Here is a 17,569-nt window from a genome sequence, read left to right on the forward strand (position 1 = left end):
AACATAAAAACACCTAAAACATTAAGTAAGACACAGTCCAGATTAAAATGATCTAATAGATTACAAAATCAACAATACAAAATAGTGGCCTTAGAAAAATATTAAGCATCAACCCCAGGCCAGTGGTCAAATCCAGGTTTCCAAGTTTTCCAGAACTCTAGGAGTTTATCTCTTGTTGCTGTTCCAAATATGCTGTTCTGAAGTCTTCTTTGATTTGTTCTTTCATATGTGAGGAACATTGTTATTTTGTAAAAAGAGATGGAACTTACTGGGTGACTTTTGGCCAATCGCTCTCCATGTTTCAGAGGTTTGTTGAAAGAATGAAATAGGAGATCCAATTTATCTTTTCCAAATATTTCCTATAGGATGTAGGACCTTTTAACATTTTCATAGATTTACAGAGTCCTGTGCATCTTCATGTCAGATTTCATCTTGCTTGGCACTGAAATGTCGTGACAGGTTAGTCATTATAATTGAATGTAATTGCCATTCTCTTGACATGCAGTGTATGCAACCAAGTAGCTCCCTGGAAAAAGTGTGTTCATCAAAGAGAGGGGATAAGAATTATTTTCAAAGGTGAAGCTTACATTCCTGCATTAAAATTTTAATTTCATTTTCTTCTATTTCTTGGCCTCTGCTAGCCCTGTGCATGTATGTGAATGCACAAAATGATAAGAGGTTGACTAAAATTTATGGTATGAAATGGAAGAATGTGACACAGGCCTGACATTTTTTATGTCAATTATAAGTTATACAATCCAGTTCTATACTACCAGTGAAAATGAACTAAAATATGAAAGGTCATGCAAGAAAAAAAAGATTAGTTTTATAAAAAGGTGAACTACATTGCTAGCAGGATCCTCTGATGCTACTATAGGCAATTAAAATTGTGCAATGCATCATGTTATAGAATAATAATAAATATAATTCAAAGAGCAAAGTCATTAAAAGTTTCTCCAGTCAATGACCTATTAGAATTGTCTGCATATGGAAAAACACCAGTTTAATTTATTATTGCAAACTACTCAAATATAATTATTAACAATATAAATAATAACATCAACAATAAATTATTAATTTGGGATAATGTTGCAATTTCTACTGACTGGCCTACATTTTGACAGCAGGCAAGAACATGTTTGCAGTGTCTGAGCATGCACGATGATATCATTATACATGACATGGGAATATGAAATAAGGCTTTACTGGGAGATCACTATAGAAAGGGGCTTGCCATATCTGATCCTGCTTTGCTGTGGACATCTCTGATGGAGAACTTCCATCAGAAGTTCTGGAAAGAATTGCCTGCATCAATATTTTTTTAAAAAATATAATTATTAAAGTTTACAGATAGAAACATACAAAACTAATATAAAGTAATAAAAAATATAAGCATTAAAAAATTGAAAGTGCAGAGAAAGAAAGAGAGAAAGAGAAAGAAAGAAAGAAAGAAAGAAAGAAAGAAAGAAGAGGAAGGAAGGAAGGAAAGAAGGAAGGAAGGAAGAATAAATTATGTAAAGAAATAAAATGACTTCTGCCTTCATTAAGACAAGTACTTATCATCTTCTCTGATATTACAACAAAATACTCTTCTTCCTTCCCATATCTCATCTCTTCTTTATAAACAAATTTTAAAAGCCTTGTTGGACCAACTTTTTATATGTTTCCTTTTGCTGTTAAGAAAGTTGAACTTTGAATAGTATTCACAGTTTATTTCTTTTCATTTTCTCTTTGTCACTTTTCAGAAACTCCTTCATAAATTTAACATGTCTTTATTGCAAATCCAAGATAAGAAAGTCATCCAAGTTTCTCTTGTGGTTTCTTTTATTTGTATATTCCTTTTAATTAATAAGACATCAGCTGGTTTCATTTGTAACCCCCCCCCCTTTTTTTTTTGTAATGAACATTTTCCCACGCTTAAAATCTTCATGTTTTTAAAATAGGATTTCAAACAACCCCCAGAAAAGATTTTTATAATTCCAAATTTTATTTCAAATCCATTGACTTCTTAATCCATTTATAATTTTCCAAAAACAATGTTCACCTCTTGACTGTTTATTCCAAAATAATTTTAAGACCTTAAACTTGAATAACACCTGTTTCACCAAGGATTGAAAGAAATTCAAATTGTGTAATAAAACTTACCTTTCTGAATGTTCTTAATATCCAAAAAGCAATTTCCCAAAATAATTAAGTATGCAAACCTATATTCTTTTTAAGATCCGAACTGTTGCTTGGGCAGAAATTGCTTTCCCTTGATTCCCAGAGCAATAAAAATCTGCCAAAGATTGTTATCTTATGGTTTCCTTTCAGGGAGCCACTGTATGGAGAATCTGTGAACTGTCCCAGGACTTCTCCTTATCCAGAGGGGAATTCTGATCCATTCTTTGGTTCCTTGTTCTACCACCGTTATTGGCTCAGCTCTTCATGGAGTCCATCATTAGTCCACCATTGCTTCCTTTGAAGTCCTCTGCATCTCTAATCTTTAACAGCATAAGCATTTGGATCTTAGATATTCACCAAGATCAGTCCTTTTCAAACAATATATATTCTTTTTTTTCTGTGTGCAAGCTGATTTCAGTAAGAATTCTGAAAATCATGGCTTAGAAGAAGCAGACTTCTATTGGCAAAATCATGAGCCATATTAATAGATACAACCAGAGGATCAGGGTTATTCATGGAGGGTGGATAAACAATGTCAAAATCAAAAGTTTGGGCAATCAAAACCCTGCCCCCTTTAACATGTGTGCGATGGATATGATGCACATTTTGACACCCCTCCCCATGGGTATTCCTGAGAGATCCAGTGGATAAAGTGTTGGATTAGGATCTGTGAGACGTAGGAACATGCAGGTTCCATCAGCCAAGGAAGCTTATTGGGTAATTTTGAGCCAGTCACTCTCAGCTCGTCTTATTTACAACATTGCTATGATTGCCCTTTGGGGAAAATTTAGAGAAGGGATGATATTTACGTTACTGTAATCTCCTCTTGGTAAAGTGGAATATAAATTTATCAAATACATGAAATAAATGTATCTGTTCAACCATCTGTCAGGGTGCCTTGAATTGGATTTCTGCATAGAATAGAAGATTGGATTCTGTAGCTTTTCAAATTTTAAAGTTCTACCCTTAAAAAAGCATTAGCTTATTTCCAGAATATTTCCACTGTGCTGTTCTGTTAATGAGCCATTCTAAGCTCTTACAGCCTTTTAGAAAATTAAGTTATCCATACCAATCGTTGGAAGGCATGATCCTTCTGAAACACATAGAGTGCATAATCATACTTTAATCTCTGCGTGTAACTGACTGATTCCCACAGATGCTGTGGTTTAGGTATTTAACTGTGCTGTGGATATTCCTTGTTTGTTTTGCAAGTAAAATAATAATGAAATAGTGGGCACTTGGTCGTGGCTGCTAGCTCTCTTTATTGCAGATGCTATTTTTTTTATTTGGTAACTGGCTCCTGAAACAGACTTAAACAGAATGTGAAAAATAAAACCTATTTCATGTAATATATCTTTCTTTGAAAGGAGCTGCCATTTATTTGCTTGTGTTTCCATTGCCAATCTTGCTATCTCTTGCTATGTAAACTCACTGGGATTCCCAGGCACAACATGAATATTCATTTTAGCAATTCTTGGGAAATATTTAATGAATTCTAAAAGATTATCACAATGTATATAGCATTCTTTCAGTAAGGCAAATGTTCTTCCCAATATCTTATATTTACTTTTAGAGGAACTGCTGGTCAGAAATCTGATGGTTTTGGTCAATACCCTTTCTGTTCCCCAGTGAAAAACTTGTTTTCCATTTTTCTGTCCACAGATCATGTTCTGCTTAATGAAGAAAAATAAATTAATGAAATCTATTTACTTGATTAGAAGATGATCCTGAATTTAAAACAATTCTTTTGAAGAATTGTGATTTTTGATTAAAAAAAAATTAATGCAATACCAATTTTATAACCTTGTCCATCCAAAGCTCTACTGAAAGATTTTTTTTCTCTTCCCATAATGATTGTGTGTAATGCTTTTGTGTGTTAATGGCATATATATCCAGAAGCCACACTTCTTCTTTCTTTTTTTTTTGTTAAAAAAGGCAGAGGCAGGATAAAAGTCATTAATTCTATTAGTAGCTTCTGATTAAAATCAACTGGTTGTAAAATAACCAGTTAATAATAACCTTCAAAGGTTATTGAACTTTATTATTAATAACCTTTTGTAAAGTTAACTCTTTACTCCCAAGCAGTAGCTAATGTTAAAGGGAAATGATTTTATGGCTATCTATAACCATTTGCGTCTCTCACCTCTCTCCATATTTTTAACAGTCTGATATTATTCTCTGCTGTTCTTCTCAATGTAAGATGATGATCCTACATCCATAAATTTTCCAGTAAATATAAGGGGGGGGGGAAGCTTGGCTTACTGTTACATAAATATGGTATTTGCCAGAAACATGAAATGAGTTTTTAGGCAAAAGAAACCTAATTTGATGGTTTGTCAGTGGATAAAACCTTTTAGAAATAATGTGTTATCTGTCCTGTGCTATTATGTAGTTGAGTCCACCAATGCTCATACTTTGCATCTGCTTTGTTATTAATTCATTTTGTTCACATCTTTAATTCAAACTGACACAGTGCCCGAAGGTTTTCATAACTTTCTTTAATGGAATCTTGCGCTTAGATCTAGTACTGTTGGATGCAGTTGAAATGTTAATATAAATGGCTAAGTTACCTCTATATGTTTTTTATGTGTGTGTTGCAGCTGGGGCCACTTATATCTTTGGGAAAAGTGGAGGCCTCATCCTGTATACTTGGCCAGCAAATGACAGACCCAGTACAAGGACAGACCGCTTAGCTGTTGGGTTCAGCACAACAGTAAAAGATGGCATCTTGGTACGGATTGACAGCGCCCCTGGCCTTACTGACTTTTTACAACTTCATATAGTAAGTACAGATCTTTTATCCTTCATTTTGCCTTCAGTTTACACAAATTCATTTAAACAGCCAAAAAACAAAATAAATCAAAAACAAAAACAAAATCCTACTTATAAGTACGTATTTCTAACAAATGTAATCTTAAACAATGATTAAGATTTTTTTTTCCTCCATAGTGTACATAAACTGTATCCTGGAGGAGTCTAAAGATAATCTAAGACTTTAAGTTTGCTTGTTTAATATTGTCTTAATATAAGCAATTATAGTTTTCATAGGACAAAATCTAAATTTATGCTTTTCTAGGTTCAGACCAGTGTTTCTCAAACTCTTTGCCCATAGCGCTCTTATGACTTTGATTTTTTTTTCCTGTGACTCCACTGTCCAGGTCCCATTACTAGATATGCATTCTCTGATGTCAACAAAACAGCATTTTCAGTTTTTTTTCTGTGTGCCCCCCTCAGTACATGCCAACCCCCCCCCCCACACTCACACACAATTACATGTTTTTTCACCTGTGGTTTCCTTGGAATATCCAGATGACCATATGGGTCCTGATTGAGAACTGTTGGTTATATTATAGAAGAAACATAAAAAGAAGCTAGAATAGTCTTAAGAAATGGCAAATTAAATAGGGTGGAAGCTAGCATTTCAGTCTCAGCAACCATATACTAGTACATATATCTCCAAACTGGTGCTCTCTAGATTTCTTAGATTTATAGTTTTCAGATTTCTGAATCAGAATATCTAATACCTGGTATTTCTGGGATTTGAAGTCCAATAAACCTGAGATAGATTGCATTGGGTATTAGTCTCCAATTTTATTGAATATGGGATAATGGATAGCTGATCATAAAACAGTGAAACGGAAAATGACTCAGAGATACACATAAAGAGGATGAATAAGGAACCAATTTATGGTTTATTGTGTAATCCAAATATTAAGGAAAAAATTACCAGCATCTCCTTGCTACCTATTTAATATGCCATCCTTATTACTCCTATGCTTGATTTCCTAAGAAAAGCTCGCATGCATGCAATTATTTTAGAATTCCCCAAATTAAAACCCAGAGTAACTAAAATTCAAGATGCTATATTACTTAGTATAAACGTTTAATGCATACATGGGTGTTCTTGAATCTGGCATGGTTCCTGAAATATATAGAAATACACAGCTCCAGCAGTGTTTTTGGAGTTCAAGTAAAAAGAGTTCATAATTTCAAAATCTCTTTTTAGATTATTTTGCCATGCTCTACTTATGTTTGTTCTTCATCAATGTTTGGAAACTACATTTTATTCTAAAGTGCTGGCCAGGTTGGATTTCATAATAAGATTACAATGGTGCTATATTACACTGTTTTTCAGTCATAATTCAATTGCATTTTTTACTTACTCAATGCTTTGGGGCATATAGAGAATCAATTCTTTGTTCAAGAACAGGATCATCATGTTATGATGATCACTGAAGGCCACTATATTCCATTATCTTAAGAAACTAAGTTGCTGAGTATTTAGGACAGGGCCTAATATTTCCTATATTAGCACTGTGATTATGAGACCATCAGTGAAATTGGATCCTTCGATATAGGGCATTGTGCAGAGTCCTATGAGGTTTTCTGAATTGTCAGTTTTTTAATACCACATCATTTAATAACTCTCTAATTTTAATTCCATTCTCAAATATCATTGAATGAATTATTGGCTTTGGTGAAGAAAGCAATTTTCAAGTTTAATGAAATAAACACAAAGGAATGCTATCCTACTGCAATCTCATTTGATTTGCTTCCTATCAGTAATACATGATTTTCTATAATCAGTTTTACAACATTGGAACTGTTATCTTGGTTTTCATGTCTTTGTCCTTATAAATGAGTTTTAGTCTACATCTACCCAGACACCTCCCTTTTTTGCAGTAACAATATAAACTTTATGGATTTGCTTCAGTTTATTCTTTATTGCTGTATTCGTATTTAAAACATCTCTGTTTATGATTGCATAAGTTTGTTTTTTTTAAAAACTCAGATTGAGAATTCCTATGACATTTGGAGCAAAATGAAATAATGAACCTCATACATGAAAACACATACAAATGCAGACATATTCTCTCGTAATCAAACATAAAAAACATACAATAATATGATAGCAATTTCCAGTTCCTATTTGGTATTCCTCTGATAATCAATTCCCTTGACATCTTAAAGGCAGTTCCAGGGATTCTCGGGACACTTATTATAACACATACTTTCTTATGTGCGTATGAATAAAGTGAATACAAAAAAATCTTATTAATTTTTTTCATGACTATAATTTATGAAAAATCCTTTTGGATTCATTTTTTAATTATGAGTCCTTTAAATACTCATAGATTTATGTGCTCAGGCATCTATTTTGTATGTATCTCTCTCTCACACAGAGACACATACAGAGGGAGGGAGTAAGGGAGGGAAAGAGGGCAAGAGAGAGAATGGATGGCATACCTCCAGAATGATTCAATTCATCAATTGTTATTAATAGTTAGGCAGGATTAAATGTATCCTTAGAGAGGGTACTGTGCTATATTGGTATTGTTCCACCTTGGGAGAGGAATGGGTACGTCTCCATTGGAGGTAGACTGATATCAGTCCATCAAGATGGGCCAAGCCAAGAAACAAATTCCATAAGATTATTGGAATACAATTTTATAATTTAAGGTAATGGAATCTTGAGAGATTTTGTCTTCTTCCTCTTATACCCAAGAGAGTCAATGCGCGACAATCTTCAATTTTTTTTTCTTCATTTCATCCTCCTTTCCAAGCTAAGCTGAATTTAATGTAACAGCTGTTGAACACTTTTTTGTTATCCCAAGCCATCTCTGTCTCCAGAAGAGATCTAACTTTGATCTAACCCAAAGTGCTTCTATATATGCATTCACTCTACTCCACTCTAATGCATCTTAACTGCACCAACAGTAACGTGTGATGTACAAGAAGCAATAATTGCTCGCAGAAAATAAAACAAGGATTCAGCAGGAAATCTGTGGCTTATGAAAGAGATTGTACTGCTGACATCTACAAACCTTTTTCCTGGTTTTTAGAGCTTTATATTTCTGCCTATCATCTAACTATTTATTGCAACCTATTCTTTGAATATTTGTAAAGGAAATAAATGAGTCCTGATTCTACCAAAGGTGTTAACAAATGAATCTGGTAAGATAAAAACCAGAAATTCCTAATTTATAGCAAATGTTTATATAAACATATAAACACTGCAAGCCTTACTGGAGAAAGATTGGAAGAAAAAGCCCAGAATTTAAATTCTGAAGCATAACCCGATAGAAGGGTTTTGATTTGTCTGCACTGCACAGAAGTAAATTATGTCCATAATAGTTCCCTGATCCACCAATTTAATCAAAAAAGGCAATAAAGTTTTTCTGACATGATCTGTTTTTAACACATCCATGTTGGCTTCTATAAACAGATTTACTCGTTTCTAGGTGCTTGCAAATCTGCTGCTTGATTTTCTTTTCTAGGATTCCCAGATATTGATGTCAGGCTGATTGGTCAGTAATTTCCTGGATCCATTTCTTCCCCCTTTTTTGAAGATTGGAACTGCATCAGTTCATTTCCAGTCTGCTGGTAGTTCCCTGGTGCTTCAGGAGGTCTAAAAGATTACGCTCAGTGGCTCTGAGATCACATCTGCCAGCTCCTTCAGAAACCTGGCATGTAATCCATTGGGTGCTAGCAATTTGAATTCATTTAGAGTGCATTGGTAGCTTATACAGTTAGGACACTGGGTTGGAGGTTAGCAAGCCTGCGTTTGAAATCCAAGTACTGCCATGGGACCAGACATGACCAACTGGGTGTCCTCAGAGCAATAGTGATGTCACCAGCTAATCCTTTCAACCTGGAAGCGCATTGGTGCTTCTGACATGAGTGCAATGTGATCTAGGGTGGATAGGTGTTCTCTTACTATTTTCTTACCTTTATTGACATATATTCCTAGTGTATCTTCTACGGTATTGCTTTTGATAGGTAGGACTATTTTTTTCTTTTGCATAAACATAGATGCAAAGAATGAATTAAGCAGCTCTGCTGTCACATTCTTGTCATCTTCTCCCTTTAGCGGACCAATTGTTTCCTTGATTTTTTCCCCTTGTTGCTTACATGTTGAACATGGGTACATGGTAATCATAGCATATGGAATTAATCCAATTGCCTTGGTTTCTTTGATATCATGAACTATAATCTAACCACATAGACTGAGTTCATGCAGCATATTAGGATAATTCTTTTGAATTCTCCAGCATTTTGCTTTCTTGAAGGATAGAGATTGATTGACTCCATATGCATAAAGGAAAGAAGAGGAAAGAAGCCTCACAAAACAATAGAAAATAAATAGGAAATCAAACGTATTAATTAGAATAGGTCAAATAGTTTTCTAATCAGTATTCCCAGTGGGAAAACATTTGTTCAGTAAAAGAAAAATATCAGCATATTGTGATGGCTAATGAGTTTCCATTCATCATTACACCATTCTTTTGTACATTATATCTAATTCTGTTTGTATCCAGTAACAATTTAACTTGTGTTAGTATTATTTTTGACATATAGCTCAGTTTGAATATTTACAAAAGCCAATGAGTCTTCCAAAACATAATTAATATGTCAAATAACTTTTGTCCAAGAGACCAAGTATAAAATAAAACTACACTGTGAAAATCATAATGTAATTATAATTATTGTAATTATAGTATTTTTGAGTAAATTGTGTTAATTGCAATTTTTAATGTAATTCAAAACTAACAATATGAAAATTACAATATATCTAAGAAAATGTGACAAATAGATGCTAAAATGGCCTTCCAGTGATGTTCAGGTACCAGATTCTTCAATTCCTTATTTCATTTCTCTTATGCTTCAGTACATTCTGACAACTTTTAATGAATAGTCATGATAAAATGGCTGTAATGGCTAATTTCGAATATGTAGGACTTGATATTTTTTGACCTTAGAAAAAGGGATCATTTTAAAAGCTCCTTCTCTGACAATGAAACATTTCTGAACAAAAAGGCAGCAAGTGGGGAACTTTCTGAGAAAAACAATTAAAATAATTCATGATAATCATTTAAAAGTTTTAATAAATAGAATAATACTTTATAGTTTAAATTATCTGTGTCTTTATTTTTTAAAGTAGTAATGTTATCCAACATTATTATAAAAGCCTAAATTTTTATATGGAGGGGTCAGATTTATTAACAACTTCCAATACATAATATTGCAGAATGTCTTTTTATTCAATGCATTCAGGTATCAAGTCATCATTCTTGCTAAATTGCCTAACTGCAAATGCTAAAATGTCCAAATCAAATCAAACAATAAAAGACATAAATGACAATGCTGCCTTCTCCTATTGTCCAATGAAAAGGATTTAACAATCAATTATATATTGAATTATATAATTCAATATATGACTAAGCCCTTACATATTTTTGAGACGAATAAATAGTTGTAAACCTAGAATTTTTGAGAAAAAATATTGAAAAATAAAAAATAGGAATCACTAACAATGCATCAAAGGTCTTCTTTTCTGTCTAGTTAAATACACAGCACTTTTCTTTATGTTTCATTAATGGATTCAAAGTCAGCCCTTTATGATAAATTTTGCTTATATAAAACCTTCCTAGCACTTTCTAGATGAGAATGTGTAACCCTTCCTAGTACATTCTAGATTTGGTTAACAAGAAATCCCATATAACCTTCATATTTAAATTTAAAATAAATTTTTAACATCTACATTCAATAATGAATTAGGTGTAGAATTGGCAGCAAAATGTATATGATCCCTATCTGATTTATAAATTATAGTAATGCAAGCTACCTTAAGAGACGCTGGTGGAACACTAGCTTCAAATGCATTGTTAAAAAATACAAGCAAAAATCATTTGTTTGCTTTATACCATTATGTAAGAGAATCTTTTAATTAAAACAAGTTGTCATTCTTTATATTAAATTTCTTTGATCTGAATATACTGTAGATAAAAAGTAAATCATTGTGTTGATTACCAAACTATTCAGCAGAGTGGAAAAATGAATGAGACTATTTCCCATCGAATTCTGTCCTTTACCCTCCAGTTGTCCTGCTATCTTTTGATAAAGCAAAGGCTAAATGTTATTGCCAGTATTGAAGTAAGATTTAGCTTCTGGTCCAGTTGGGAAGCACAGATGTTGGTCTGGATCTCCCAAAACAGCATCCTTCCAGCTTATATCCAATTCACTTTAAACAAGCTTCCTGCTTAACTTGTTTAACACTCAAACAACCAGGGGGAATTTGAAGTTGCAATTCAGTTCAATTAATCCATTCAATTAAAAAAAATACATTCATTGTGAATCGACAAGAACTATTTGCATTAAAATAAAACAGTAACCACATAGCTAACATGAACTTTATAACACGGTACAAAGTTACCAGAAGAATTTTACCAGAAGTTTTTGAAATCAATGGGAATGAATTCCTTTGTGAGACTGACTGACCCTCTGTGTACATGACTGAGATAGCAGTCTGTTTCTGCCTTTTTCTTCCAACAGCTAGAGCACACTCCTTAAAAGCAGGGGTCCCCAACCACCGGTCTATGGACCAGCACTGTGGCATGCCAGCAACCGGGCTGCGCAAACAAGTGAAGCCCCATCCGTGAGATGTAGGCAGCACGCAACATCACGCCCCCTCCGGTCCATGGAAAAACCTTTCTCCATGGAACGGTATCTGGTGCCCAAAAGGTTGGCAGCTGCTGCCTTAAAGGAACACCATATTTCAAACGTTTGGCATACTGTATATATTCAAACAATATAAATGTCTGCTCCCTTGGTAAAAAATGCTCAAAACAACACCTGACTTTGCAAAGGTTTTATGCAGCAGTTTATCTCTCTCTCTCTCTTTGGCTGCTTGATCCTTCTTGAAATCTTCATCCTGGGTTATCCAAGTCCTATTTCTTCTCCTGTTCTTGGCTATGTAAGCTATGATCCACTGTCAGCCAAATACCCTGGAGAGTTCAGTTCCATCAGGAGTAAAGCTTCACGCTATTTACAGTGGCTAAATTTGACAAATGATCCAAATTCCTCCCAAGTTGTTTCCTCCCCTTGTAGTTGCCGGGAGGCATATAAAGCAGGATAGTTTGCTGCTGGAACAAAACCCTGTTTTCTCCCTTTTACTTGTTATTTATAAATAATTTTTCCCTTAACTGGAAAGCTTTGCCTCTTATCTTCTTCAGTCTTTCCAGGCTGCACTCACGAAGCTAATTATTCCCTCTCTTCAGGCTAACTACCTATTCTTTCCTGTGTGTATGTTTCTGTACAGGTAGTCCTCATTTTACAACAGTTCGTTTAGGGACTATTCAAAGTAACTTGAGACCTCTTTTCACAGTAACAACTGTTGCAGCATCCCCATGGCCACATGATTTACATTCGGATGCTTAACAACTGGTTCATATTTATGATGGTTGCAGTGTCACGTGATCACATGATCACCTTTTGTGACCTCCTGGCAAGCAAAATCAATGGGGAAGCCAGATTCACTTAATAACCTTCTTACTAACTTAACAAACACAGTGGTTCACTTAACAAATGAAGCAAGAAAGGTCGTAAAATTGGGCAAAACCCACTTAATAAATTTCTCACTTAGCAACATAAATTTTGGGCTCAATTGTGGCCATAAATTGAGGACGTATAAGTCAAGACTTGCACCCACAGCTTCACAGTTTTTCCCAAATATTTAATTTTGTTTGTTCTCTGCTTTGGGGGACACACTTTTCATATTATCCAAAGGTTTCCAGATAAGATTTCTTTGCCGGTTCTATGCGATCTGCCAGCAGCTCCCTTATCTCCATGGTGGCACAGTGGTTAGAGTGCAGTACTGCAGACTACTTCTGCTGACTGCCAGCTGACTGCAATTTGGCAGTTCAAATCTCACCAGACTCAAGGTTGACTCAGTCTTCCATTCTTCCAAGGTGGATAAAATGAGGATCCAGATTGTTGGGGGGCAATATGCTGACTCTGTAAAACTGCTCAGAGAGGGCTGTAAAGCACCGGAAAGCAGTATATAAGACTAAGTGCTGTTGCTATCTCTTTCTTCAGTCTTTTCTGTAAGTAAAGGGAGAGGGGGCAACATGTATTTCTGAGGCTCCTCTTTCTTCTACCTTTAATTCCGTTCCAGGTACAACTTACACAGTCAGAGCCTTAGCATGAGCAAGTTAACTTCCTTGTTTCCCCTGGCAACAGCCTACCAATTTGCATCAGAATTATTCCCAAATCTATTGCAACTTTCTGGGTACATTACAGTTTTAAAACACACTATTACATTAGTGTGATGGTGAAACTTTACCATCATGAGAACCAAGAAGAAAATCATTTGTTTAGCCCTCATTTGTTCTCCTTTTAAACAAACTGTCAAATCATTCTTTTTGCGTCATTCTCCATTTTATTTTAGAGAGGGAAAGATAAATTTTAGTTGCTTTAATGACAATTTTAACTGTTCAAATTTCTTTTTTTTTTTATTGTTACCACTTTGAATCGGCAGAGTGGGATAATAAAAAAAAAGTTAGAAACAAAGACATTAAATTTTTGCAGACTTTTTAAAAGGCTGTGAAATAAAATGTACCTTCACCTGGCATTGCAATGGCATTAACAGGATAATAGGCAGGTAATTCTGGAGAACCCTTCTAGAATTGAAATGCTCTGATCAAGATAACCACAACAGTCTCTTGAGTGTTTAAATAATAGCTCTAAAGATTAGTTTTACCACAGAAAAGAGGTGGTGAAGGTACATCTGTTAAGAGTAATTTATAAACAATGACACATATGCTGGGCTCACCCATTATGTTAATTCATGGTTTGTTTTAAAGATTGTTTGTTAAATAAGCCATAATGCCAAGCTTGGTATCTAATGTAAACAGTGCCAGGATTTACATATCACATGAACTCAGACAAACCTCATTATCACATCTTAACTGTGAATTATCTTAATGATTGAAGGTAGTCCCATTTCTGGAGATATAATATAAAATAGAATTGTGCTGCATGTTAGAAGCACTGGCTCCCACCCACCCCCAGTTTATGCTCTAAATATAAATAAAGCAAATATTACCCAAAAAAACATTAGAGAGAAAAAGGTCATGAATTCAATGTAAAAGAGATATATGTCTCCCCCCTTTAAAACACATGCTGGACAGGGAATTTCAACATATATAGTTTGCCATGTAAAATAAAATCAACTTTTTACTTTACAACTTTTACAACTTCAACTTTTAAAAGTGCAAGAGAAACTTCTTTCCAATTTCTCCTACTAATGTCAGCAATTCTTGAAATGAATATCCTGCAACAAGATTAAATCTGTAGAATATGCCTTAAAAATAAACTTTTACAGCTTCCCCAGCAGGGGGAGAAGGGAACCGGCCCACACAAGCTGTGGGCTGCTGCATGCATGCACAGGGCCAGCCCACCACTCACACAAGTCAACTTGTGTGCAAGTCAAACTGCACGTGTGTGCACCGGTCCGTCGCTCATGCAAGTCGAGCTATGCTTGTACGCACCGACCCATCACTCACAAGCCCAGTTCTCAAGGGTCCACAGCCTAGTAGGGGGCATGGGATGGGGACCCTTCCCTTAGATTAATACAGCTGTGGCTGGATCTTCTATTAGGGCATCAAAATAATAATAACAAAAATTATAGATGTTTCTGTAACTCATTGCTGGTATTTAATTGGTCACCCACATTTTTGCAACCCAACCCTGGCAGTCCTATAATTGTATTATAATTTAGTGTCGTAGGTACCTTCAGACATCTTAACATGCTTTCCTCCAGTTCATGAAAAGCAAAAAAATGTACCAGCAAAATTTACTCTGTCCTGACCATCAGTCTTTATGTTGTACTGCCTCAATAACAATGTAGTGAAATGGTGCTGTCCTTTTGGTTTTAAAGCAGAACAAATTAAGTGGTTCAGGCTTCAATCTCTCTTTTTTTATCACTGTTCCCACAACTACAAGTTGGGCAGGAAACAGAAAATTTAATCATGCTCTTTCACGTTGTGATTGGGTATGGTGATTAACAGGAGCTTGGAAATCAGCAACAAGGCCATTTTACTTCACCACATGCTATTAAATAGGCATCTTAACAGTTGAAAATAAAATAAATACCCTGCAGCACTTTTCAAATTTGCCCATGTTACACAACTTTACCAATATGAAGACAATCCAAATTGCTGAGTGTTTATCTCACATTATTCTGGAGAATGAAAGACATGTCAAAATAGTTGATAAAGCAGTTGTACAGAGAAAGAGGATGGAACAAAGTGAATGAAAGCACCAGCTGATCTCCCTCCCATTTCATCCTGTACCCAGATCCTTTTTTCTGCAGACTGCTCTGAAATTCAACAACAAGATTGTCCAGATCATTGCACCTGTTGCACCGTTGTGGGGGTGGCTGTTTTTTGTGGAGATTTTGCTATTGGTCTTCATAGTCATCTTGCTCCAGTGATCAAGAGAACAAGCAATTATCTTATTCCAAGTAGTGATTCCAGAGTGCAGTGAGTCTGGCCACAAATAAGAGCAACTGTGATTTCCAAGTAGGAATGGCAACACCCATAGCAATGACAGTATCACCAGTGCTGGAGTGCAAAAGCTGAAGATGTATTTTAAAAGATCTCTTGGAGTAGTTAACATGTATTAGTAAGGGCTTCATGTAAGATCTTACTCTGGATTTAGTGGCGCCTCACAAGTGCTGAGAACATTTCTTAATAAGGAGCTCATGTAAGATGCAAATTATGCATGAACGTTTTTAGTTAAGCACTGGAATTGAGGTGTAATGTCAGTTCAGGATCCAATCTGGGTTAGTCACCAGGACCTGAGGTTTTGTTTTATGAGCTCTAGAGAGCTAGAGGCAACTTCCCTGAGGATAGACTCCAGCACAAGTTTGAAAGCTTAGAAGAAAAAAACCTCTGGTGACCAACCCAGATTGGATGCTGCAGCTTTATCCTGGGACACGTGTATTCACCTTCAATGTCAGTTCAGTACACAACCAAAATAGCCCTAGGGGAAGTGTCCAACAAATGGAGGCATGGAATATGTACGCTGTAGCCCAAAGTGGCCAATAGGACCTGGATATGTCCCAGCTTCTAACTATGCCATCACAATTGCCATTGAAACACTCATAAATTGTGCAAACAGAAAAGGTGTCATCAGGAGAAGGAACTCCCCCCCACCACCACCAGTTTTAACATCAGTTCAGCAATGTAACATATTAGATGGTTTTAACAAAGGTATGAAGATCACATGAAGATAGTTGAGACATGAAGACATTGTTTAGTGAACGTCTAGTGAAATAGCTTCAAACTGCATCCAGGGGATGTATTGATAAGCCCTATGTAATACCCTGTTTAAAATGGCATAATATTTGTGAAAATAATCCATTAGAGCTTGAAAAGTGTGTATTTGTATCCAATTTTATTAGCCAATTGTGCAAATAAATAGTTGGCTTATTTAGCAAGGCAAGTTTTTCCTGTTATGGGGATAAGATTGATAATTGGCTATGCAAAGTCTTTTCCTTTCCCATTCTTCATTACAGCTGAAACAACATCCAATTGTCTTGCTGATTCCCCACATTAACACTTCAATCCCATCTTTTTTCTTTTCTTTTTTTCTTTTGCTGCTGCTGCTGCTGGTATACCAAGTGTAGAGCACACTGTGCAGCAGTGCAAGAAATAACTCTGTGAAGCCCTATAGCTAAATATGATGGATTTCTGATCCCCAGCTGCAGTCAACCAGCATGGATGCTCTGTGCATTGATATGGCAATTCATTAACCAACTCTCCAATAGATATCATATACTAAATCCCAGTGTTTCCAATGTGCTGAATGGAGAGAACTTCTTAATGCTACTTTGATGGGTAAATAGCAATAGAAACTGTATGGTTGAATTATTACCAAGGTCAATAAAGGCTATAAATTGGAGTAGTTGTTTATGAGAAAGAAAGCCAGGTTTTGGAGTGATCCTTGAACTGCTGTCCCCTTGGGGAAATATAATCAGTTAGAAATCAAAGGTGTGAAATATTATATACTGTTGTGTGACATTCCATAATAGCAGTGTCAATTAAATAAGGATTGGCATTTTGAGGGATTTTTTTTTTCTCGGCTGCAAATTATAAGCTGTGAGGTATGCATCCAAATATACGCATTGTACAATACTTAATTCACAGCTGTGTTAGTTAAGGTAAGGTTATCTTTCACCTACACATTTATGAATAGCGCTTTAAATATTTTATCCCAGTTTCCTATTTATAAAGAATTCAAAGCACTTTTGTCAAGACCAATACTACCGATCAGTAGGAGATGCTTTTACTGTCACTACCTCTTCATGCTAAGGAAAGGCTCTTTGTTTATGTCTTGCTCTGTTAGGAAAGATAAATAATAACATAAAATCTGCAACTGATTAAACCCAAAATCTTTGCATCAGTACTCTTTTAAGAAACTACTTGATTGTTGGGGAGTCAAATTTTTGTTCTACACTCTTTTTTTCACACATTTATTTTTTATTTATTTATATGTCAATCATATATAAGATAACAGATAAAAGTATAAACAAAATTTGAATACATGAAAAAAAGTAAGTAAA

General features: G+C 35.1%; 1 protein-coding gene across 25 annotated transcripts in view; it reads left to right on the forward strand.

Annotated features, from left to right (window-relative positions):
- Positions 1–17,569, forward strand: part of NRXN3 (neurexin 3) — a 1,226,878-nt gene that overhangs the window by 877,265 nt on the left and 332,044 nt on the right. For all 25 annotated transcript variants that reach the window (XM_070931446.1, XM_070931448.1, XM_070931449.1 and 22 more), the window contains one exon: positions 4,764–4,945. In XM_070931446.1, the coding sequence (XP_070787547.1) occupies positions 4,764–4,945 (182 nt within the window). The remainder of the gene's footprint in view (positions 1–4,763; positions 4,946–17,569) is intronic.

This window comes from Pituophis catenifer, unplaced genomic scaffold (genome assembly GCF_029215685.1).
Source record: "Pituophis catenifer annectens isolate HBS135680 unplaced genomic scaffold, rPitCat1.0.hap2 SCAF_1, whole genome shotgun sequence".
In the NCBI taxonomy this organism is placed as follows: domain Eukaryota; kingdom Metazoa; phylum Chordata; class Lepidosauria; order Squamata; family Colubridae; genus Pituophis; species Pituophis catenifer.